Consider the following 26,870-nt stretch of genomic DNA (forward strand, 5'->3'; position numbering starts at 1 on the left):
ATCCAGCATCTTTTCATTTCTCTGCGTCTCACGAATGTTCTTCTTTGTGATCCGAACAACTCAAAACTTAGATTTGTCTGTCCATAACACTTTTTTTCCAATCTTCCTCTGACCAGTGTCTGTGTTCTTTTGCCCATCTTAATCTTTTACTTTTATTGGCCAGTCTGAGATATGGCCTTTTCTTTGCAACTCTGCCTAGAAGACCAGCATCAAGGAGTTGCCTCTTCACTGTTGACGTTGAGACTGGTGTTTTGCAGGTACTATTTAATGAAGCTGCCAGTTGAGGACTTGTGAGGTGTCTGTTTCTCAAACTAGACACTCTAATGTACTTGTCCTCTTGCTCAGTTGTGCACCCACTGTGCTTTCTATTCTGGTTAGGGCCAGTTTGCGCTGTTTTGTGAAGGGAGTAGTACACAGTGTTGTACGAGATCTTCAGTTTCTTGGCAATTTCTCGCATGGAATAGCCTTCATTTCTCAGAACAGAACAGACTGACGAGTTTCAGAAGAAAGTTATTTGTTTCTGGCCATTTTGAGCCTGTAATCGACGCTACTGTCTTCTACGCTACTGCTACTCTCTGTTCATCATATATGCATAGTCACTTTAACCATATCTACATGTACATACTACCTCAATCAGCCTGACTAACCGGTGTCTGTATGTAGCCTCGCTACTTTTATAGCCTCGCTACTGTATATAGCTTGTCTTTTTACTGTTGTTTTATTTCTTTACTTACCTATTGTTCACCTAATACCTTTTTGCACTATTGGTTAGAGCCTGTAAGTAAGCATTTCACTGTTGTATTCGGCGCATGTGACAAATACAATTTGATTTGATGCTCCAGATACACAACTAGTCTAAAGAAGGCCAGTTTTATTGCTTCTTAAATCAGAACAACAGATTTCAGCTGTGCTAACATAATTGCAAAAGGGTTTTCTAATGATCAATTAGCCTTTTAAAATGATAAACTTGGATTAGCTAACACAACGTGCCATTGGAACACAGGAGTGATGGTTGCTGATAATGGGCCTCTGGCCTATGTAGAGATTCCATAAAAAAAATCTGCCGTTTCCAGCTACAATAGTCATTTACAACATTAACAATGTCGACACTGTATTTCCGATCAACTTGATGTTTTGTTTAAAAAACAAGGACATTTCTAAGTGACCTCCAACCTTTTCAACGGTAGTGTATATTGAACTATGTCAGACTAAAAAAAACAGAAAAACATATACAATGACTTGCAAAACTCCTCTCTCATAGCCGAACAACTAGTGGCAATAGCCAACTCTTGAATAGGATTATTGCCTTCTGTTGTGCTATAGTAGTAAACTCTCATTATTAAAAAAATAAACAAAAATTGTACAAACAAACTGTATTTGATCAACTGATAACATACATTCTGAGGTTTTCCCTCTTGAAATGAACCAATACATGTCATCATCGTCATTGAACATATTTGCTTTCTCAGGAATAAAAACAGGGCTGGGTCTAGTTCTTTGAAAATAGTCTCTTTAATGGCGGTCACCTTAGAACATCTTGACAGGTGATAGCTTTGTGTCAGTCTCAGTCCTTTTGTTGTAAGAAAAAGGAAAGAAAAAGGATTATGTAATCAGCGAAAATGCGGTATGAGCTCTGATTTAGAGTCTTGAAAATAGTTTAAAATGAAATCCTTTCCCAAATGACAGTCATACAAGCTAAAAAATACAAAAATGTCACAACATTTTTATACAGTATATGTAGTCTGTAATTGTAATCTTTGTCAGAGTTATGTTGATATCTGATCATATAAAATATAGATAATATTTGGTGTTTCAAATATTAATCCCATGTTCACTATGCCGCTTTGAACTTACCTTTTCACAGGTCAAGTGGAACAAAAATGGCACATCAACATACTATATTTAGCCACATATCTGTTTCTCTCTGTTGGAAAACTGCATTGTCAACCAAGCAGCAAAGTTTCTATCATAGGCTACACACAAAGGAAAAGAAAAGAAAAGAAAAAAGGTTTCTCAAGCTCACCAAAATGTGGTACAGCATAATAAGGAAGATGCACAACCATATAGACTTTGAATTTTGAATTCAAGTAAATGAAAGAAGACACTGCTCTTTCAATTCATGTTACCCCAACAAATACTTCCCCTGAAAGTATTCAGACCCTTTGACTTTTCCCACATATTTGTACATTACAGCCTGATTCTAAAATTGATTAAATAGTTCTTTCACCTCATCAATCTACACACAATACCCCATAATGACAAAGCAAAAACAGTTTATAGAATTTCTCTCAAGCTCTGTCATGTTGGATGGGGAGCTTTGTTGCACAGTTATTTTCAGGTCTCTCTAGAGATGTTCGATCGGGTTTAAGTCCGGGCTCTGGCTGGGCCACTCAAGGACATTCAGAGACTTGACTCAAAGCCAATCCTGCGTTGTCTTGGCTGTGTGCTTAGGGTCGCTGTCTTGTTGGAAGGTGAACCTTCGCCCCAGTCTGAGGTCCTGAGCACTCTGGAGCAGGTTTTTATCAAGTGCCTTTTACTAAGGAGTGGCTTCCGTCTAGCCACTCTACCATAAAAGGCCTGATTGGTGGAATGCTGGTGGCATCTCCACAGAGGAACACTGGAGCTCTATCAGAGTGACCAGTGGGTTCTTGGTCACCTCCCTGACCAAGGCCCTTCTCCCCCGATTGCTCAGTTTGGCCAGGCGACCAAACTTCTTCCATTTAAGATTGATGGAGGCCACTGTGTTCTTGGGGACCTTCAGTGCTACAAAAATGTTTTGTAGCAGATCGGTGCCTCGACACAATCCTGTCTCTGAGCTCTCATGGCTTGGTTTTTGCTTTGACATGCACTTTCAACTGTGGGACCTTATATAGACAGGTGTGTCCAATAAATTGAATTGACCACATATGGACTCCAATCAAGTTGTAGAAACATCTCAAGGATGATCAATGGAAACAGGATGCACCCGAGCTCAATTTCGAGTCTCACAGCAAAGGGTCTGAATACTTATGTAAATAAGGTATCAGTTTTTTTTATTTTATAAATTTGCCCAAAAATCTAAAAACCTGTTTTCGATTTGTTATTATGGGGTATTGTGTGTAGATTGCTGAGGATTTTTTTATTTAATACATTTTTGAATAAGGCTTTAACGTAACAAAATGTGGAAAAAGTGAAGGGGTCTGAATACTTTCTGAAAGGAACTGTATACCATTCTTTGCAGCCAAATCTGATCATCATTTTCACACATACTAGGTGCTGCCATCATGATTGATAAAACAATGGTTTATATATGTAAAGTTAGCAGACATGAGTACAAACAAGTGAAAATAAAGTGGTGACCTTGAAATCATCTGACCTATAAAACATCTGATCTTTAAAACGTATTTGAAGCTTTTTGTCTATTCACAGTTTGCACAATTCTCAAAACAATAAAAACATGACACAAAAAACACTATTAGAACATATATTGTATATATATACAGTTGAAGTCGGAAGTTTACATACACCTTAGCCAAATACATTTAAACTCAGTTTTTCACAATTCCTGATATTTAATCCTAGTAAACATTCCTTGTCTTAGGTCAGTTAGGATCACCACTTTATTTTAAGAAAGTGAAATGGCAGAATAATAGAGAGAATGATTTACTTCAGCTTTTATTTCTTTCATCACATTCCCAGTGGGTCATACTCAATTAGTATTTGGTAGCATTGCCTTTCAATTGTTTAACTTGGGTCAAACGTGTCAGGGAGCCTTCCACAAGCTTCCCACAATAAGTTGGGTGAATGTTGGCCCACTCCTCCTGACAGAGCTGGTGTAACTGAGTCAGGTTTGTAGGCATCCTTGCTCACACATGCTTTTTCAGTTCTGCCCACACATTTTCAATAGGATTGAGGTCAGGGCTTTGTGATGGACACTCCAATACCTTGACTTTGTTGTCCTTAAGCCATTTTGCCACAACTTTGGAAGAATGCTTGGGGGTCATTGTCCATTTGGAAGAGCCATTTGCGACCAAGCTTTAACTTCCTGACTGATGTCTTGAGATGTTGCTTCAATATATCCACAATATATCCACACCCCCGTGCTTCACAGTTGGGATGGTGTTCATTGGCTTGCAAGCCACCCACTTTTCCCTCCAAACATAACGATGGTCATTATGGCCAAACAGTTCTATTTTTGTTTCATTGACCAGAGGACATTTCTCCAAAAAGTATGATCTTTGTCCCCATGTGCAGTTGCAAACTGTAGTCTGGCTTTTTTTATGGCGGTTTTGGAGCAGTGGCTTCTTCCTTGCTGAGCGGCCTTTCAGGTTATGTCGATATAGGACTCGTTTTACTGTGGATATAGATAATTTGTACCTGTTTCCTCCAGCTTCTTCACAGGGTCCTTTGCTGTTGTTTTGGGATTGATTTGCATTTTTCGCACCAAAGTAAGTTCATCTCTAGGAGATAGAATGCTTCTCCTTCTTGAGCGGTATGACAGCTGCGTGGTCCCATGGTGTTTATACTTGCGTACTATTGCTTGTACAGATGAACGTGGTACTTTCAGGCATTTGGAAATTGCTCCCAAGGATGAATCAGACTTGTGGAGGTCTACACATTTTTTCTCAGGACTTGGCTTATTTCTTTTGATTTTCCCACAATGTCAAGCAAAGAGGCACTGAGTTTGAAGATAGGCCCTGAAGGACATCCAAAGGTACACCTCCAATTGACTCAAATAATGTAAATTAGCCTATCAGAAGCTTCTAAAGCCATGACATCACTTTCTGTAATTTTCCAAGCTGTTTAAAGGCACAGTCAATTTAGTGTATGTAAACTTCTGACCCATTGGAATTGTGATACAGTGAAATAATTTGTCTGTAAACAATTGTTGGAAAAATGTGTTGTGCCATGCACAAAGTAGATGTTCTTACCGACTTGCAAAAACTATAGTTTGTTAACAAGAAATTTGTGGAGTGGTTGAAAAATGAGTTTTAATGACTCCAACCTAAGTATATGTAAACTTCCGACTTCAACTGTATATATAAAAATAACAAAGCTCCACTTTAACACTGCAATTGGCATGTTCTTTGAGAGCTGTTGAGAGGGGTGTCACGTCATTGCATCAGTAAACTATTTTCCAGTGTGTGGGCTGTTCACACTCCTTCTCACTGTCCCCACAGAAGCGGTTGTAGGTAGTTTCGGGGTCGAATCCCAGAATCTCTCTCTCCTCGTGGATCCGGAAAGAGAAGGTCGACACAGATGTTCCGATAAAATACCTGGGAAATGGGAGGGCGATAGTGGGAATTCAATTCAATGCAACTTTATCTATCCCACCAGGGGCAATTAAGAAAGACAAGTCCGTTTTACAAGTATCAAATCAATAGAAAGTCTTCAACACACGAAATACAGTATACAATAGACTTCACATTCCTCATCACCCCATACAATACAAAATACAACAGGCTAATAATATAGATTTAAATGCAGGGCAAATATTCTAAAGTGCAGTAGAAGTATAATGATGAGTTTACCACTCCAGTACTTCTAGTGGAGTGTTCCAGAAACTAACGTGACTGGAATGCAACCTCAGACCATGTGATTATAAGGGACAATGGCTTTCAGGTCCATATGTGGGTCTGACGTACACAGGTGACAAAGAAACTATTGTACCATATGATCCATTAGTTCAGTGGAAAATATTGACTTAATTTAACAGGAGAATCTTCGACAACATAGAGTACAATATATATACAGTTTGTTTGAAGTACAGAGTATTATCATGAATACCTAGATCTGCCATCTCACATTTAAAATGGGATACAAAAACTTAAATGATCTTACTTTACTCCTTCAAGAGTATTTAAATGATACTGTTTATCCCTCTATCATGGGTGGCTTATTACATTTAAACATTTTGATGTCGAGTAATGATGATGTAAAGCAAACCTCGAAAATGTTTTAAGGAATTGTTTCGGCCTATTTTTACACTGCTCTGACAATCGAATTCCCTTTACAGACATTTTATAAAAATATGATCTTAAAGGACACTTACAGGCTAATAAAATAATTACAATACTGTAAGTGGTATCACATGACCAACTATCCTACTGTAGCCTACAGAACGTGAGGGTAACAAAAGCTGTTTAACTACAGTATGCTCGTGTGCACTTCAACAAAAGAAAAGTACAAGAATGTCTGCATCATGTGTACTTGTCACAGCTCCCCACCCTCAGTCTGCACACATTGTGCAACACTTTCTTTCAACTGAATGGTGGAACATAGAAGCATTCATTGTGAGGAGAGCTGTACCTGGCATGTGCGCAGATCCATTGGTCGACGATAGCCACGCCCCCGTCCTTGAGTAGTTCCAGGTCCTCCCAGGTGGGCTCAAAGCGTGTAATCTCTGGTAATATCTTCTTCAGCTCCTCCAGCTCTGCACAAGACAGACAGACGCCTCATCAGGAACACACTGGCCTTAGAGCCATACTCTGACTGGCCCTATTGTCTAGATCTAGAGATTAGATTAGAAAAGTGTATTGAAGTTCCACCCCACAATGACACAATAATACAAAAACAACAACTCAAAATTAGTTTTGAGACACTAAAAAACAATCATAGTCAAACATGGTACAGGCGTTATCTACTGTATAATACATTATATCATACACATGTAAGCATAATCAAAAAACAAAGTACAGTAGAAAAAAGGACAATTAGGCATTTATAAAGAAACGTCCCCGTTGGGGGATAAGGTGGCAGGCTTTGGACCAGGCATTTACATTATTGTTACCTGATAAAATTTCACACAATTTATTATTTTCATCTAGTCCGTTAAAATTATAATTTTGTCTGGAGAGCTGACGAAAAAGACCATCCTTAATGTCATTGTATAACCAACAGACTCTCTGTGGAGTAGGCTAAAGACAGCATAAACCTGCCAAGCCTCTACTGGGTTATACGGTTGGGGTCAATTCCATTTCAAAAGTCAACTGAAATTCTAATTCCTAACACAATTATTTTGTTATTTTCTTAGGGCTGCAAATATGAATGCCTTTATTTTCAATTTATTTATTTTACATTCAACATCAAATCAATGGCACCAAAGTACAACTGTACCTTCCTCATCTGCGTCAGTGGCAACAAAGACTCTGTCTAGTTTGTTTTTCTTCATGAGGTTCCTGATCTTCTTGACAGCTCCTTTGAGGCTGGGCACATCCTCTCTGTGACCCCAGATAAAGTCCTTCCTTCTCAGGTGGACACCCAGGTACGGCCCCCCTCTGGCAGAACCCAGCTTATTCTGAGTTTACACACAGAAATTAATAACACGTCAAACCACTCATGCCCAATTAAAATTACCCACCAATAGCAAAACAGAACTATTCTTAGCTTAAGACATTTCCTCCCCATTTTTCCCACAGTACATGTTGCTAGTGCAACAAGTAATCAATGTGGATAGATAAATACATATCATTTAAATGTGCAAGGCGTGTATGTATGTGAAAAGGTCTGAAAACCTTAATGCGAGTCCAGTCCTCGTTGTATACGGTCTGGTCCTGCTCGTCTGTGGAGTTCAGATACTTTGCACGGAACTCGTCCCCTAGGAGACGCAGGTGTTTGGCAAAGACCATACTGCGGCGAGTCTACAGAGGAGAAGACACAAAAAGACTTAGGCAAAATGGAGGAGTGTTAAACAAATCAGGATGGAACTATTCACTACTCTGCATTAAAGTAACTATCCAGTGTTACCAGAGTTCTATGAAATATGACCTATAATTAATTACAATATACAGTTGAAGCCGGTAGTTTACATACACCTTAGCCAAATACATTTAAACTCAGTTTCACAATTCCTGACATTTAATCCTAGTAAAAATTCCCTGTCTTAGGTCAGTTAGGATCACCACTTTATTTTAAGACAGAGAAATGTCAGAATAATAGTAGAGAGAATTACTTATTTCAGCTTTAATTTCTATCATCACAATCCCAGTGGGTCAGAAGTTTACATACACTCAATTAGTATTTGGTAGCATTGCCTTTCAATTGTTTAACTTGGGTCAAACGTTTCAGGCAGCCTTCCACAAGCTTCCCACAATAAGTTGGGTGCATTTTGGCCCATCCATCCTGACAGAGCTGGTGTAACTGAGTCAGGTTTGTAGATATAGTAGATACAGGTTTGTAGATATAGATATTCTTCATTGTCAATATAGGACTCGTTTTACTGTGGAAATAGATACTTTTGTACCCGTTTCCTCCAGCATCTTCACAAGGTCCTTTGCTGTTGTTCTGGGATTGATTTCCACTTTTCGCACCAAAGTACGTTCATCTCTAGGAAACAGAACGCGTCTCCTTCCTGAGCGGTATGACGGCTGCGTGGTCCTATGCTGTTTATACTTACGTACTATTGTTTTTTTATTTATTTATTATTTTTTATTTTTTTATTTTATTTTATTATTTTTTATTTTTTTTGGGGGGTGGATCAGCTTAATATTGCGGAAAGAATGTTGTTTCCAATGTAATTGTCTGCATCATTTCCAATCCCCCATATTTTTTTGGGTAAATATATATATCCATTCACGTATGCATACATATACACATATATACAGTGGGGAGAACAAGTATTTGATACACTGCCGATTTTGCAGGTTTTCCTACTTACAAAGCATGTAGAGGTCTGTAATTTTTATCATAGGTACACTTTAACTGTGAGAGACGGAATCTAAAACAAAAATCCAGAAAATCACATTGTATGATTTTTAAGTAATTAATTTGCATTTTATTGCATGACATAAGTATTTGATCACCTACCAACCAGTAAGAATTCCGGCTCTCACAGACCTGTTAGTTTTTCTTTAAGAAGCCCTCCTGTTCTCCACTCATTACCTGTATTAACTGCACCTGTTTGAACTCGTTACCTGTATAAAAGACACCTGTCCACACACTCAATCAAACAGACTCCAACCTCTGCACAATGGCCAAGACCAGAGAGCTGTGTAAAGACATCAGGATAAAATTGTAGACCTGCACAAGGCTGGGATGGGCTACAGGACAATAGGCAAGCAGCTTGGTGAGAAGGCAACAACTGTTGGCGCAATTATTAGAAAATGGAAGAAGTTCAAGTTGACGGTCAATCACCCTCGGTCTGGGGCTCCATGCAAGATCTCACCTCGTGGGACATCAATGATCATGAGGAAGGTGAGGGATCAGCCCAGAACTACACGGCAGGACCTGGTCAATGACCTGAAGAGAGCTGGGACCACAGTCTCAAAGAAAACCATTAGTAACACACTACGCCGTCATGGATTAAAATCCTGCAGCGCACGCAAGGTCCCCCTGCTCAAGCCAGCGCATGTCCAGGCCCATCTGAAGTTTGCCAATGACCATCTGGATGATCCAGAGGAGGAATGGGAGAAGGTCATGTGGTCTGATGAGACAAAAATATAGCTTTTTGGTCTAAACTCCACTCGCCGTGTTTGGAGGAAGAAGAAGGATGAGTACAACCCCAAGAACACCATCCCAACCGTGAAGCATGGAGGTGGAAACATCATTCTTTGGGGATGCTTTCCTGCAAAGGGGACAGGACGACTGCACCGTATTGAGGGGAGGATGGATGGGGCCATGTATCGCGAGATCTTGGCCAACAACCTCCTTCCCTCAGTAAGAGCATTGAAGATGGGTTGTGGCTGGGTCTTCCAGCATGACAACGACCCGAAACACACAGCCAGGGCAACTAAGGAGTGGCTCCGTAAGAAGCATTTCAAGGTCCTGGAGTGGCCTAGCCAGTCTCCAGACCTGAACCCAATAGAAAATCTTTGGAGGGAGCTGAAAGTCCGTATTGCCCAGCGACAGCCCCAAAACCTGAAGGATCTGGAGAAGGTCTGTATAGAGGAGTGGGCCAAAATCCCTGCTGCAGTGTGTGCAAACCTGGTCAAGAACTACAGGAAACGTATGATCTCTGTAATTGCAAACAAAGGTTTCTGTACCAAATATTAAGTTCTGCTTTTCTAATGTATCAAATACTTATGTCATGCAATAAAATGCAAATGAATTACTTAAAAATCAAACAATGTGATTTTCTGCATTTTTGTTTTAGATTCCGTCTCTCACAGTTGAAGTGTACCTATGATAAAAATTACAGACCTCTATATGCTTTGTAAGTAGGAAAACCTGCAAAATCGGCAGTGTATCAAATACTTGTTCTCCCCACTGTACATACACATACCTACATAGACATACATACTTTTTTTAAAGAGTATACCTTTATTATTATTACCTGCAAACCCTACCACCGATCCCCCAATTGGAGTAAACTGATAAACATTTCTGTTTTTACCTTCAATTTATACATCTTATACATTTACATTTAAGTCATTTAGCAGACGCTCTTATCCAGAGCGACTTACAAATTGGTGCATTCACCTTATGATATCCAGTGGAACAACCACTTTACAATAGTGCATCTAACTCTTTTAAGGGGGGGGGGGTTAGAAGGATTACTTTATCCTATCCTAGGTATTCCTTAAAGAGGTGGGGTTTCAGGTGTCTCCGGAAGGTGGTGATTGACTCCGCTGACCTGGCGTCGTGAGGGAGTTTGTTCCACCATTGGGGTGCCAGAGCAGCGAACAGTTTTGACTGGGCTGAGCGGGAACTGTACTTCCTCAGAGGTAGGGAGGCGAGCAGGCCAGAGGTGGATGAACGCAGTGCCCTTGTTTGGGTGTAGGGCCTGATCAGAGCCTGAAGGTACGGAGGTGCCGTTCCCCTCACAGCTCCGTAGGCAAGCACCATGGTCTTGTAGCGGATGCGAGCTTCAACTGGAAGCCAGTGGAGAGAGCGGAGGAGCGGGGTGACGTGAGAGAACTTGGGAAAGTTGAACACCAGATGGGCTGCGGCGTTCTGGATGAGTTGTAGGGGTTTAATGGCACAGGCAGGGAGCCCAGCCAACAGCGAGTTGCAGTAATCCAGACGGGAGATGACAAGTGCCTGGATTAGGACCTGCGCCGCTTCCTGCGTGAGGCAGGGTCGTACTCTGCGAATGTTGTAGAGCATGAACCTACAGGAACGGGTCACCGCCTTGATGTTAGTTGAGAACGACAGGGTGTTGTCCAGGATCACGCCAAGGTTCTTAGCACTCTGGGAGGAGGACACAATGGAGTTGTCAACCGTGATGGCGAGATCATGGAACGGGCAGTCCTTCCCCGGGAGGAAGAGCAGCTCCGTCTTGCCGAGGTTCAGCTTTGGGTGGTGATCCGTCATCCACACTGATATGTCTGCCAGACATGCAGAGATGCGATTCACCACCTGGTTATCAGAGGGGGGAAAGGAGAAGATTAATTGTGTGTCGTCTGCATAGCAATGATAGGAGAGACCATGTGAGGATATGACAGAGCCAAGTGACTTGGTGTATAGCGAGAATAGGAGAGGGCCTAGAACAGAGCCCTGGGGGACACCAGTGGTGAGAGCACGTGGTGCGGAGACAGATTCTCGCCACGCCACCTGGTAGGAGCGACCTGTCAGGTAGGACGCAATCCAAGCGTGGGCCGCGCCGGAGATGCCCAGCTCGGAGAGGGTGGAGAGGAGGATCTGATGGTTCACAGTATCAAAGGCAGCCGATAGGTCTAGAAGGATGAGAGCAGAGGAGAGAGAGTTAGCTTTAGCAGTGCGGAGCGCCTCCGTGACACAGAGAAGAGCAGTCTCAGTTGAATGACTAGTCTTGAAACCTGACTGATTTGGATCAAGAAGGTCATTCTGAGAGAGATAGCAGGAGAGCTGGCCAAGGACGGCACGTTCAAGAGTTTTGGAGAGAAAAGAAAGAAGGGATACTGGTCTGTAGTTGTTGACATCGGAGGGATCGAGTGTAGGTTTTTTCAGAAGGGGTGCAACTCTCGCTCTCTTGAAGACGGAAGGGACGTAGCCAGCGGTCAAGGATGAGTTGATGAGCGAGGTGAGGTAAGGGAGAAGGTCTCCGGAAATGGTCTGGAGAAGAGAGGAGGGGATAGGGTCAAGCGGGCAGGTTGTTGGGCGGCCGGCCGTCACAAGACGCGAGATTTCATCTGGAGAGAGAGGGGAGAAAGAGGTCAAAGCACAGGGTAGGGCAGTGTGAGCAGAACCAGCGGTGTCGTTTGACTTAGCAAACGAGGATCGGATGTCGTCGACCTTCTTTTCAAAATGGTTGACGAAGTCATCAGCAGAGAGGGAGGAGGGGGGAGGAGGGGGAGGAGGATTCAGGAGGGAGGAGAAGGTGGCAAAGAGCTTCCTAGGGTTAGAGGCAGATGCTTGGAATTTAGAGTGGTAGAAATTGGCTTTAGCAGCAGAGACAGAAGAGGAGAATGTAGAGAGGAGGGAGTGAAAGGATGCCAGGTCCGCAGGGAGGCGAGTTTTCCTCCATTTCCGCTCGGCTGCCCGGAGCCCTGTTCATTTATACACATTTACAGACACAGTCTACTTTATAATAGTTCTCTCTTGTTTGTTCTTAGTCCTTCCTCTATTTCTGTTGTCCATCCAGTTTGATTTCCACTTGTAACTGTGCTATTTCACAATAGCTCCGCACCTATACACATTTCACAGATCCCGTATGCCCTACATTGTTTATCTTGTTATTAGTCCCACCCTTCAGCTCCACTCAACCTTTCCCATCTATCTTCCAACATCATCCATTTCGGATTTTTATTTGCCATATATTTTTCAGCTGTGCTGTGATGCTTCACAAAAGATTTGAATCTTCCTATTCTCATAGCTTCCACGGATTGTAAATTAAAAATAAACATTTTTGCTAAAATAATTATTATATTATTGATTGATTGACTATGGCTTTTCAAATCCCCCAGTATTGCTATCTGTAGCGTTAGTTCTACGCAAATGTTGCAATTCTTCAACCATTCCTGGACCTGTGACCAAAAACGAGCTACATTTATTTTTTTTTATTTTTTTATTTTACCGTTATTTTACCAGGTAAGTTGACTGAGAACACGTTCTCATTTGCAGCAACGACCTGGGGAATAGTTACAGGGGAGAGGAGGGGGATGAATGAGCCAATTGTAAACTGGGGATTATTAGGTGACCGTGATGGTTGAGGGCCAGATTGGGAATTTAGCCAGGACACCGGGGTTAACACCCCTACTCTTACGATAAGTGCCATGGGATCTTTAATGACCTCAGAGAGTCAGGACACCCGTTTAACGTCCCATCCGAAAGACGGCACCCTACACAGAGCAGTGTCCCCAATCACTGCCCTGGGGCATTGGGATCTTTGTTTAGACCAGAGGAAAGAGTGCATCCTACTGGCCCTCCAACACCACTTCCAGCAGCACCTGGTCTCCCATCCAGGGACTGACCAGGACCAACCCTGCTTAGCTTCAGATTTGGACAATACCAAAATAAATGGTCTAATGACTCTGCCTCCTCACAGCAGTATCTACAGAGCTGAGAAGATTGTATCCCCCATATATATAACATTCTATTAGTTGCAAGAATTTTGTACAATAATTTAAATTGAAAAATTCGAAGTTTTGAATCCGGCGTTGTTTTGCGTATCAATTCATAAACCATGTGCCATGGAATGGGTACATCGAAAATCTCTTCCCAACTATTTTGCAATTTATATGGCACAGCTGTAAGTTTTTTGGTCCTTAAATGAAATTGGTATATGTTTTTATTTATCACACTTTTCTTTAACCATTTATGTTCTTTAATATAAGGCCGACATACAAGTTCCTTACTTTTATCCCCTTCCACCTGCCTCTTCCATTTTTGTGGTAATGCTGCAATTAATTGGTTGTAATTTTGGGTAGAGCAGACATTTCCATATGTCTGTGTTAGCTGCATGTGTGACATTACTCCACCAGTCCTATTTATGATATCATTCACAAAAATTATACCTTTTTTAAACATTTCTTCGATAAATACAGTTTTTTTATCAATTACTATATTTGAATTTAACCACAAGATTTGTTGTACTCTTTTGTTCCGTCCTTTCAGGTGGATTAAACTGAAATTGCAACCAACTTTCTAAGGCTTGTTTAAAAAATAAAGATATTTTGGAGATTATTTCCTTTTCAAGCAACCGAAAGTGAGCAGGTGTAATCTGAATAAAGGGAAAAAGGCCCTTCTTGAACATAGGATGAGACATTCGTACCAATCTACTAGAGAACCAGTTTGGATTTAAGTATAACTTTTGTATGACTGATGCCTTTAGTGAGAGGTCTAATGCTTTAATATTTAATAATTTCTGCCCTCCGAATTCATATTCGTTATATAAATAGGCCCTTTTAATTTTATCTGGCTTGCCGTTCCAAATAAAATTGAATATTTTTTGTTCATATAATTTAAAAAGCAGGTCACTAGGTGTAGGCAAAACCATAAGCAAATAGGTAAACTGTGATATGATTAAAGAGTTAATCAGGGTGATTTTCCCACAAATAGACAGGTATTTTCCTTTCCATGGTAGCAAGATCTTATCTATTTTTGCTAACTTTCTATAAAAATTTATTGGAGTGAGATCATTTCTTTCTTTTGGGATTTGTATACCGAGTATGTCCACATCACCGTCAGACCATTTAATTGGTAAACTACATGGCAATGTAAAATGTGTATTTTTTAGTGATCCAATACGTAATATGGTACATTTATCATAATTTGGTTTTAATCCAGAGAGGATAGCAAATGTATCTAGATCCTCTAAGAGGCCGTGGAGAGATTCTAGTTGTGGTTTTAAAAGAAAACATGAATCATCAGCGTACAATGACACCTTAGTTTTTAGGCCCTGGATTTCTAATCCCTTAATATTAATGTTTGATCTAATTTTAACAGCTAACATTTCGATGGCAATAATAAATAGATATGCCGATAGTGGACAACCTTGTTTTACTCCTCTAGATAGTTTAAAACTTTCTGAGATGTAGCCATTATTTACTATTTTACACCTAGGGTTACTATACATAATTTTTACCCATTTTATAAGAGATTCCCCAAAATTGAAATATTCTAGGCATTTATATATAAACTCCAGTCGTACTTTATCAAAAGCCTTTTCAAAATCAGCTTACGTACTATTGTTTGTACAGATGAACGTGGTACCTTCAGGTGTTTAGAAATTGCTCCCAAGGATGAACCAGACTCGTGGAGGTATACAATTTTTTCGGAGGTCTTGGCTGATTTCTTTAGATTTTCCCATGATGTCAAGCAAAGAGGCACTGAGTTTGAAGGTAGGCCTTGAAATACATCCACAGGTACGCCTCCAATTGACTCAAATGATGTCAATTAGCCTATCAGAAGCTTCTAAAGCCATGACATAATTTTCTGGAATTTTCCAAGCTGTTTAAAGACACAGTCAACTTAGTGTATGTAAACTTCTGACCCACTGGAATTGTGATACAGTGAATTATAAGTGAAATAATCTGTCTGTAAACAATTGTTGGAAAAATGACTTATGTCATGCACAAAGTAGATGTCCTAACCGACTTGCCAAAACGAAAGTTTGTTAACAAGAAATGTGTGGAGTGGATGAAAAACGAGTTTTAATGACTCCAACCTAAGTGTATGTAAACTTCCGACTTCAACTGTATGATTGTAGGCTGTCAACCATTACCAGACATAGATACATTCTTTACAACTTGACATCAGACTTACATCCCAGTAGTCCTTTCCTGCGTAGTGATCATGGAGGACAGTCTCTGCTTTGTCCAACATCACAGAACTGCGGGGATATGAAAGGAAAGAGCTCCATCAGTGAACACATGTCCACATCTCATACAGTACATACAACAAGTCCAATAAAGACTATGCTGCCAACTCTAGAATATTACTTTTTGTTTAAATAGGAAGTCCACATTAAACCTGTAATAGTGGTATAATTATATCACATCCTTAGACAAGAAGATTAGGATTCAATAATTGTATCTATCTTAGCCAAACACACATTTATTGACTCACGTTGATGTGATGTTGTTCTGCAGGAGTGGTGCCAGGATGGAGGCGTGGCCCTGAGCTGACAGACAAGTGACGTTCACACCCCTGGTTTCCTCATAGCCCCAAAACCATCCTCTAACAGCGGGAGAGGAAGGAGAAGAAAGAGGTGAGACATGCTTTCAAATTAGGGAAAACTGCTCACAACGAACATGACAATATTATTTATATGAATATAAGTCATACTCACTACACCCACTATACTACTACTACTACTACAGCTCGTTCCACTGCCATAAAACACATTTTAATAGCTGAAACAAGTATTTACCTTTGATAATTCAACTTTGCGAGACATAAAGGTAGGTAAGCACAGATGCCAAACTCATTGTTAGTGTCCACATGCAGTAGTCCTATGCATCTTTGGAATGTATTGTGTTGAGTCTATTATGTTCCTATCCATCTCTGAACCTGGTGATTACTGTACCTGTAATAACCCTGTTTGTCTTTGGAGTACAATAACCGTTCAACGCAGGGTCGCTGGTCCACTTTCTCCTCCCATTTCCCATCAGTCCACCCTTCAGCGTAGTTCTGTAGCACCAGGACCTGGTCAATAAATGGGCCTCCAGACTCTGGAGCCAAAAACATGGAAATATAACATGTTACTTTAAGCCTGAAGGTATAATGTTTTATATCTTCTTATAAGCATGTATAAGCCTTTATAACCATGTATCATTATGCATTAATTATACCTATTGAACAATCCTTAACAGAGGAAAAAAAATTGAAATTAGCCAGATGTCAGGGAAAGTCGACCAACCACAAAAACATGGACATTTACTCAAATGTCTGAGGGGTGACCAGAACGGTACTCTGATATTTTTATTCTACATTGGTCTTTCCAGCACGATCCCAGCAACTATGGTCGATACAAAACCAGGCTAGCCCAGTACAGGGACTCGTTTCCAGCTGCGATGTAACTTAAGCATTACGATGATCATACCAGATGCATCGTTATTTACGAGCACTAAATAGTGCACTAAATCACAGATTGCGCACATGTTGTCACATATCATGAAACCAAAATTACAGACAGCAGCCTAGTCGCAAAATATACAGTGCCTTGCGAAAGTATTCATCCCCTTGGCATTTTTCCTATTTTGATGCCTTACAACCTGGAATTAAAATATATTTTTTGTGGGGTTTGTATCATTTGATTTATACAACATGCCTACCACTTTGAAGATGCTAAATATTTTTGTGTGAAACAAACAAGAAATATGACAAAAAACCTGAAAACTTGAACATGCATAACTATTATCCCCCCAAGTCAATACTTTGTAGAGCCACCTTTTGCAGCAAATACAGCTGCAAGTCTCTTGGGATATGTCTCTATAAGCTTGGCACATCTTGCCACTGGAAATTTTGCCCATTCTTCATGGCAAAACTGATCCATCTCCTTCAAGTTGGATGGGTTCCTGCTGATGTACAGCAATCTTTCAGTCATACCACAGATTCTCAATTGGATTGAGGTCTGGGCTTTGACTAGGCCATTCCAAGACAAATAAATGTTTCCCCTCAAACGACTTGAGTGTTGCTTTAGCAGTATGCTTAGGGTCATTGTCCTGCTGGAAGGTGAACATCCGTCCCAGTCTCAAATCTCTGGAAGACTGAAACAGGTTTCCCTCAAGAATTTCTCTGTATTTAGCGCCATCCATCATTCCTTCAATTCTGACCGGTTTCCCAGTCCCTGCTGATGAAAAACATCCCCACAGCATGATGCTGCCACCACCATGCTTCACTGTGGGGATGATGTTCTCAGGGTGATGAGAGATATTGGGTTTGTGCCAGACATAGCATTTTCCTTGATGGCCAAAAAGCTACATTTTAGTCTCAACTGACCAGAGAACCTTCTTCCATATGTTTGGGGAGTCTCCCACATTCCTTTTGGTGAACACCAAACGTGTTTGCTTATTTGTTTCTTTAAGCAATGGCTTTTTCCCCTGGCCATTCTTCCGTAAAGCCCAGCTCTGTGGAGTGTACGGCTTAAAGTGGTCCTATGGACAGATACTCCAATCTCCGATGTGGAGCTTTGCAGCTCCTTCAGGGTTATCTTTGGTCTCTTTGTTGCCTCTCTGATTAAGGCCCTCTGTCACGCCCTGACCATAGTTTGCTTTGTATGTTTCTATGTTATGTTTGGTCAGGGTGTGATGTGAGTGGGCATTCTATGTTGTATGTCTAGTTTGTCTGTTTCTATGTGTTTGGTCTGATATGATTCTCAATCAGAGGCAGGTGTCAGCCGTTGTCTCTGATTGGGAGCCATATTTAGGTAGCCTGTTTGTCATTGTGGGTTGTGGGTGATTGTTCCTTTGTTTTTGTATTTTTCACTGTTCAGGACTGTTTCGTTTCGTTCTCGTGTTTTGTTGTATTTGTGAAATTATTTGTGTTCAATAAAATGGATAATCATCACGCTGCATTTTGGTCCTCCTCTGTTTCCCATAACGACCAACGTTACACCCTCCTTGCCTGGTCCGTGAGTTTTGGTGGGCGGCCCCCTCTTGGCAGGTTTGTTGTGGTGCCATAATCTTTCCATTTTTAAATAATGGATTTAATGGTGCTCCGTGGGATGTTGAAAGTTTCTGATATATTTTTTATAACCCAAACCTGATCTGTACTTCTCCACAACTTTGTTCCTGACCTGTTTGGAGAGCTCCTTGGTCTTCATGGTGCTGCTTGCTTGGTGGTGCCCCTTGTTTAGTGGTGTTGCAGACTCTGGGGCCTTTCAGAACAGGTGTATATATACTGAGATCATGTGACAGATCATGTGACACTTAGATTGCACACAGGTGAACTTTATTTGATTAATTATGTGACTTCTTAAGGTAATTGGTTGCACCAGATCTTATTTAGGGGCTTCACAGCAAAGGGGGTGAATACATATGCACGCACCAATTTTTCGTTTAAAATTATTTCACTTCACCAATTTGGACTATTTTGTGTATGCCCATTACATGAAATCCAAATAAAAATGAATTTAAATGACAGGTTGTAATGCAACAAAATAGGAAAAACGCCAAGGGGGTGAATACTTTTGCAAGGCACTGTAATTCAATTGATTTAACATGATTAAAATATCATACATAAGCCCATGTACAATGCCTTCAGAAAGTTAACACCCCTTGACGTTTTCCACATTTTGTTGTGTTACAGCCTGAATAAGCTCAGGAGTAAACATTTTCCTTACATGTCACATGATAAGTTGAACGGACTCTGTGTGCAATAGTGTTTAACATGATATTTTAATTACTCTACCCATGTCTGTACCCCACACACACACTTATCTTTAAGGTCCCTCAGTCGAGCAGTGAGTTTCAAGCACAGATTCAACCACGAAGACCAGGGAGATTTTCTAACGGGTCGCAAAGAAGAGCACCTATTAGTAAATGGGTATAAAAAGCATACACTGAATATCCCTTTGAGCATGGTGCAGTTATTAATTACACTTTGGATGGTGTATCAATACACCCAGTCACTACAAAGATACAGGCATCCTTCCTAACTCAGTTGCCACAGAGGAAGGAAACCGCTCAGAGATTTTACCATGAAGCCAATGGGGATATTAAAACAGTTAGAGTTTAATGGCTGTGATAAGAGATAACTGAGGATGGATCAACAACACTGCAGTTACTCCACAATACTAACCTAAATGACAGAGTGAAAAGAAGGAAGCCTGTACAGAATAAAATATTCCTAAACATGCATTCTGTTTGTAATAAGGCACTAAAGTAGAACTGAAAAAAATCTGACAAAGAAATAACCTTTTTGTCCTGAATAAAAAGCATTTTGTTTGGGGAAAATCCAACACATCACTGAGTACCACTCTTCATATTTTCAAGCATTGTGGTGGCTGGGTATGCTTGTCATCTGTTTTTTTTAGGAATAGAGCTAAGCATCGGCAAAATCCTAGAGGAAAACATCAGTCTGCTTCCAGACACTGGGAGACAAATCAACCTTTCCGCAGGACAATTACCGAAAACACAAGGCCAAATATACATTGGAGTTGCTTACCAAGACGACATTGAATGTTGCTGAGTGGCCTAGTTACAGTTTTAACTTAAATCGGCTTGAAAATCTATGGCAAGATTTGAAAATGGGTGTCGAGCAATGACCAACAACCATTTAAAAAAGCATTTTTTAAAGAATAATGGACAAATATTGTACAATCCAGGTGTGCTAAGTTCTTAGAGACTTACCCAGAAAGACTCACAGCTGTAATCGTTGCCAAAAGTGACATGTACTAACATGTATTGACTCAGGGGGTTGAATACTTATCTAATCGACATATAATTGTGTTTTAGTGTTAGAATTTTTCTTCCACTTTGACATTAGAGTATTTTGTGAATATCCTTGACAAAAAAATGACAATTAAATATATTTCAAGGTGTCAGAAAAAGAGGAAAATGGAATACATTTAACGAGAGATATAAGAAAGATCAGGAAACTATTTGTATTTTTCTTTACATATATTTTCCCATTTATTTTAGGCACTAAACTATCTCCATATACAGTGCATTCTGAAAGTTTTCAGACCCCTTCATTTCCCCCACATTTTGTTACGTTACAGCCTTATTATAAATGGATTAAAAAAAAAAACTCATCAATCTACACACATTACCCCATAATGACAAAGCAAAAAACGTTTTTTAGAAACTTTAGCAAATGTATTAAAAATAAAAACTGAAATATTACATTAACATAAGTATTCAGACCCTTTATTCAGTACATTAATGAAGCACCTTTGGCAGCGATTACAGCCTGGTGTCTTCTTGGTTATGACACTAAAAAGCTTGGCACACCTGTATTTGGGGGGTTTCTCCCATTGTTCAATGCAGATCCTCTCAAGTTCTGGGTGGGGAGTGTCGCTGCACAGCTATTATCAGGTTTCTCCAGAGATGTTCGATCGGGTTCAAGTCCGGATTCTGGCTGGGCCACTCAAGGATATTCAGAGACTTGTCCCGAAGCCACTCCTGTGTTGTCCTGGCGGTGTGCTTAGGGTCGTTGTCCTGTTGGAAGGTAAACCTTTGCCCCAGTCTGAAGTCCGAGCACTCTGGAGCAGGTTTTCATCAAGCATCTCGATCCCTTGATCCTGACTAGTCTCCCAGTCTCTGCAGCTGAAACACATCCCCAGAGCATGATGCTGCCACCACCATGCGTCACCGTAGGGATGGTGCCAGGTTTCCTCCAGATGTGACACTTGGCATTCAGGCCAAAGAGTTCAATCTCGGTTTCATCAGACCAGAGAATCTTGTTTCTCATGGTCTGAAAGTCCTTTAGGTGCCTTTTGGCAAACTCCAAGCAGGCTGTCATGTGCCTTTTACTGAGGACGGGCTTCCGTCTGGCCACTCTACCATAAAAGGCCTGAGAGAGGAACTCTGGAGCTCTGTCTGAGTGACCATCAGGCTCTTGGTCACCTACCTGACCAAGACCCTTCTCCCCTGATTGCTCAGTTTGGTCGGCCGACCACCTCTGGGAAGAGTCTTGGTGGTTCCAAACTTCTTCCATTTAGGAATGATGGGGGCCACTGTGTTTTTGGGGACCTTCAATGCTGCTGAAACGTTTTGGTACTCTTCCCCAGATCTGTGCCTCAACACAATCCTGTCTCGGAGCTCTACAGACAATTCCTTCGACCTCATGGGTTGGTTTTTGCTCTGATATGCACTGTCATTGTTAAAAACCTGTTTCACTGTAATTATGGAGTATTGTGGATAGACTGATGAGAATTTCTTTAAAAAAAAAATCTATTTTAGAATAAGGCTGTAACGTAACAAAATGTGGAAAAAGGGAAGGGGTCTGAATACTTTCCGAATACTGGTACAGGGGACCTTCATACAAGTCTTTTGAGACTTGTGGGCGTCCTAGAGCAAAACAACCGACATGTATACTGAACAAAAATATAAACCCAACATGTTGGTACCATTTTTCATGAGCTGAAATCCCAGAAATGTTCCATACTCACAAAAAGCATATTTCTCTCAAATGAAATGCACAAATTCGTTTACAACCCTGTTAGTGATAATTTCTCCTTTACCAAGATAATCCATCCACCAGACAGGTGTGGCATATCAATACGATAATTAAACAGCATGATCATTACACAGGTGCACCTTGTGCTGGGGACAATAAAAGGCCACTCTAAAATGTGCAGTTGGATCACACAACACAATGCCACTGATGTCTCAAGTTTTGAGGGAGCAGGCAATTGGCATGCTGACTGCAGGAATGTCCAACAGAGCTGTTGCCAGATAATTTCATGTTCATTTCTCTACCATAATCCGCCTCCAACGTAATTTTAGAGCATTTGGCAGCACATCCAAATGGCCTCACAACCGCAGACCATGTGTAACCACACCAGCACAGTACTTCTACATACAGCTAATTCACCTGAGGGATCGTCTGAGGAGAGGGGGGGGGGGTTGTTGAGGAGTATTTATGTCTGTAATAAAGCCATTTTGTGGGAGAAAACTAACTTTGATTGGCTGGGCCTGGCCCTGACCCTGAGACCCTGAGACATCCCAAAAATTGGTCTTCTCACAAAACAATTGTGTTCGTGAGAGTCTCATCCTGCCATAGAGTGGCTTGTAGGCCAAACCGTTCAGACGGTTTCGTGAGAAGACCAATTTTTGGGATGTCTCATGGTCTAACAAACACCACTCTAGCTCTGTCACCTTTCACCGCAGATGCGGAAGGGCTACATAGGCCCTTATTTTTTTGATTATGTCAAGGGTTAAACCCACTTTGTAACAACAAAATCTGAAAAAATTCAAAGGGTGTGAATACTTTCTGAAGGCACTGCAGCCTATGTATTTTTTAAGGCAGTCATCTCAGATTTCATTTGAAACATTTTATCCTTCACTTGTTTGTAACAATTGCAAATACTTTGGCAACATTGTATTTGTAGTCAACTTTGTAGTCACGTTACTAACGAAGGCTCGGGGAAACACATCGGCCACTAAAGACACATGGTAAGATGGTTCTAACGATGATCTTAATGCTACGAAGGCTCTGGGAAACGAGGCCCAGCTCAGTTCGAATCAGGTCAGTTCAGTAGTGTGGAAAGGGTATGAGACTGCTGAACTCACCAGCTATAAACTCCTCGTACTCTATGACAGGCACGTTGCCCTGCAGGCTGGTGAGGCTGAAGAACTCTCCCCAGGGGATCCTGATCTGGTGGATGTCTGGGCTCTGCCAGTGGTAAAGACGTCCCCAGGGGGGCAGCACCAGCACCCAGTCACTGTGTCTCCTCAGGGTCTTCACCAGGGATGCCATGCGAATGTACACGTCCCGACGCAGGTTGAAACCCTCTGGGGGGTTGATGTCGTAAAGCAGGTACCTGGCAGCATAAAAATATAGAAATAGTATTATACGTTTCATTGTGTTCTGTTATGCTATGCGCCTGGCTGGCAGCCTCATAAACATGAGTTCTGTTGGAGCTAGACACTGCGGTCAAGTGAGCCAATTTGTGTGCCTGAATACATAACACTTTACGGTATCATGTGTTTTCTGGTAGGGAAACTGAGTAGGATGCACTGTCATGCACAGATAGAGACAAGCGCCTTATCAACAATTATTTTGATACAATGCCCATATTATGCCAGCTTAAAATATAGGTTAATATAACTGGTTATTCTTTATTACAGTGAACTTTGAGGTAACATTAGTTCACCATTAGTTTACCATAAAATTGGATGGTAAACATTTTCTCATGTCTGCCACTAGTACATCACTAATCCATTGTCTTTAACATTCAAAGCATAACATGCCCATATTATGACAGCTACAAGATAAGAAAAACACTAGTTTACTTTAAATTACAGTGACATTTGATGGATTATAATTACATTTTAATACAGTTAAAATGGATGGTAAACATTTTGTAACATGTCTGCCACTAATACATTAGTAATCCATTGTCAGTAAAATTGCAACGCATAACATGCCCACATTATGCCAGCTTCAACACTGGAAAAAGTCTAGTTTACTTTATATTGGAGTGAACTTTGATTAATTATAATTTTAAGACAGTAAAATTGGATGGTAAACATTTTGTCACATCTGTACACTTATTTCCCTTTTTAAAAAATTTGCCATTTTTCACATCTGTAAATCTTAACAAACTTGTTTTTCTCTGAAAATAGACATTTTCCTTAAGGGGATGTTCCCCCAATCTACCCTAACACCAGTATTTACATCCACATTTGAAGGATATTTTTTCCTTTAAAGTTATATAAAGTACAACAAGTAGTAAAGTAACAAGTAATAAACAAGATGTTTCAAAGGAGATAGATAGTAAAAAATATATATATATATTTTAAACAAGTGTTCACCTGCAATAAATAAGATAGCTCACCTTGCTACCAACCCAGGTTGTCCATCCAAAACATTAAGTTAATCAGGCGCCCCAATGTCAGTTAACCTCTCCATAAATATATCACTCTAAAACACCCATGTGTTAGTATTTGTAGTTTTTTCAGTCTGAGGGCTAGTCTGCAATATCTTTCTGCGATTTCAACAAATGTTGTTTACTGACGCTATACTGTTCTGTAGTGTGCGATCTGGTAGGCCTGTGATTTCTTCCTCTATGTCCGTCCTTATGTCAAATCAAATCAAATGTATTTATATAGCCCTTCTTACATCAACTGATATCTCAAAGTGCTGTACAGATACCCAGCCTAAAACCCCAAACAGCAAGCAATGCAGGTGTAGAAGCACGTATATGTATATTGTGGGCAGGTATGGCTGACACGATTTCTTGAAAAGACGGCACACCACGGTTTTGTCTTCTGATGCATGTTTCACGATTTCAACCATCTTAGATGGCATTGTAGCTGTCATAATATGGGCATGTTATGCTTTGCAATGTTAATGACAATGGATTAGTAATGTACTAGTGTCAAACGTGAGAAAAAGTTGTACTGTGTAAAAATGTAATTATGTTACCTCAAAGTTCACTGAAAATATAGAATAACCAAATATTTTAACACATATTTTAAGCTGGCATAATAGCAATGGTCATCACACTGGATTAATGACCTACTAAAAAAACAAGCTCACTTGTTGTGAAGATGTGTGTGTGTGTGTGTTTGTATGTCATGACTGTAAACACTTGGTTTAACAATTGACAATTACGCTACTGCAGCCTCACTCTATCCGTGATATCAAAGTCATTTTTGATCATGCGCAAAAATGAAATAAACGATGTGGTATAATTTTGATTATGGAAGATTGAATAAGTGTGCTTCAAACTATTTGCTTAGAATGATTTGTAGCTATCATCTATATGTACATGACAGTGCACCAGACTCAGTTTCCCCACCAGAAAACACGCGACACCGTAAAGTGTTGTATATTTGCGCACAATTTCACACGAAAACTGAAGAGCGGATGGCTTTGCGAGTGTCTGCTCACTTGACCGCAGTGAGCTATACCTCCCAGATACCCAGGTGATGTTCACTCATCGGCGGTCAACTGTAGCCTACATTTGAACATTTTGTGTTAGTGTTGTGCCTGCCATACAGGTTTGATATGTTTTATTTGTATTTAACCTTTAACTAGGCAAGACAGTTTAAAACAAATTATTATTTACAATGACAGCCTACCAAAAGGCCTCCTGCGGGGACGGAGGCTGGGATTAAAAATAAAAATATACGACAAAACACACATCACGGCAAGAGAGACACCACAACACTACATAAAGAGAGACCTGAGACAACAGTATGGCAGCAACACAACATGGCAGCAGTACAAAACATGGAACAAACAGCAAAGAAATATAACCAGGCAGATTTGATTTATTCTCAGTTTATAGAATGATTTCTGATTACATTATGTATCCCACGTCTTGAGCACATTTTTTTAAACTAAAATGACTGCTCTAGAAGCAAATAACATATTCTATGCGCCCCTAATACAATATTGAAATACAAGCTAAAGCAAAGGTAGGCCATTGTGTTTAGCCTGCACCCCCTACCGCAGATCCCGTGCTGCTGCAACGGCCGGTGAAAAAACGGTATTTCCTGCTCGGAATGTATCTTCAGTTTGACCTTCGACGACTACAGCGCTCAACGCGAGAAAAGACAAACACAATTTGATTAAAGAGTGCACAGAAAAAAGCCACAACACCGGCGAATTGAAACCTCTGCTAAATCTGTGGTCCGCCATTTTTTATTTAAGCAACGCACTTCCGGGAGGGTGAAGCGTCTGTGGTTACATAGCAACTGCATTGATTTGTGTAACAATTTGTTAACAGTGGGTGTGTAAGTAAATCTGCGCTCTGGTTGTTCGTATCAGTTATTCTGCGCTTTGACACACTCAGACAAGAGTGCTCTGAAATCGTAGTAAATAGCCAGAGCGAATTTACGAACGCACCCAGTATCTGAATGCGTTACAGGATCTGTTCGTAAATTCACTCTGGATGACGCTCAAAGCGTTGTCAAATTGTCGAAAATTCAGAGCGTTGTCAGATTGTCCGTTCGTAAATTCAGAGCCTTTCGTTATCGGAGCGTTCAGAGCGCACACTGGACGCTCTGGCGGTGGAGTATGGTTGATCCGAGCGTTCTGACCTCACAACAGCTGTCAAGCGCCGAAGCTTGCTAGCTACTTCCAGACACAAATAATAGAACACCTCACTGACTAGTTTACTCGCCCTAGCAGAGCTGTTTTCATGTTATCCAGGGCGTTGGTGACTATAACTGCTGCTCTCAACAATGGATTTACGCTTTACTGACACGGGCCATATTCAATGGGTGTTGAGTGTTAGTAAATTAATTCGTCAGTTCGTCAGAGTGAATTTACGAACGGACCCATAAGTATCACTACAGATCGAAGAATGATCCTGATGTATACATCTGAAGCATCCGGTAGGCGTTTCCACTCACCACCAAATATGGTGATGAGAGGAAGCCCAGTGACCGGCAGTGGGAAAAGACGGAGCGAGA

The 26,870-nt window shown here is 40.7% G+C and overlaps 1 protein-coding gene across 2 annotated transcripts; it reads right to left on the reverse strand.

Annotated features, from left to right (window-relative positions):
- Positions 1-1,493: 1,493 nt before the first annotated feature.
- On the reverse strand, positions 1,494-26,130 carry pofut2 (protein O-fucosyltransferase 2). 2 transcript variants are annotated; one of them, XM_071355260.1, is made up of 9 exons: positions 25,904-26,130; positions 23,016-23,266; positions 16,364-16,508; positions 15,904-16,014; positions 15,601-15,667; positions 7,494-7,619; positions 7,096-7,276; positions 6,289-6,412; positions 1,494-5,255 (listed from the first exon to the last, which is right to left on the reverse strand). In XM_071355260.1, exons 1-9 carry the CDS (start codon positions 26,092-26,094, stop codon positions 5,102-5,104), a joined length of 1,350 nt encoding a protein of 449 aa, XP_071211361.1. In that variant the 5' UTR covers positions 26,095-26,130; the 3' UTR covers positions 1,494-5,101. The 2 variants fall into 2 exon arrangements, with proteins under 2 accessions (XP_071211361.1, XP_071211360.1); XM_071355259.1 differs by lacking the exons at positions 1,494-5,255; positions 6,289-6,412; positions 7,096-7,276; positions 7,494-7,619 and adding an exon at positions 10,145-11,949.
- Between the last annotated feature and the right edge of the window lie 740 nt (positions 26,131-26,870).

This window comes from Salvelinus alpinus, chromosome 20 (genome assembly GCF_045679555.1).
Source record: "Salvelinus alpinus chromosome 20, SLU_Salpinus.1, whole genome shotgun sequence".
NCBI lineage: Eukaryota > Metazoa > Chordata > Actinopteri > Salmoniformes > Salmonidae > Salvelinus > Salvelinus alpinus.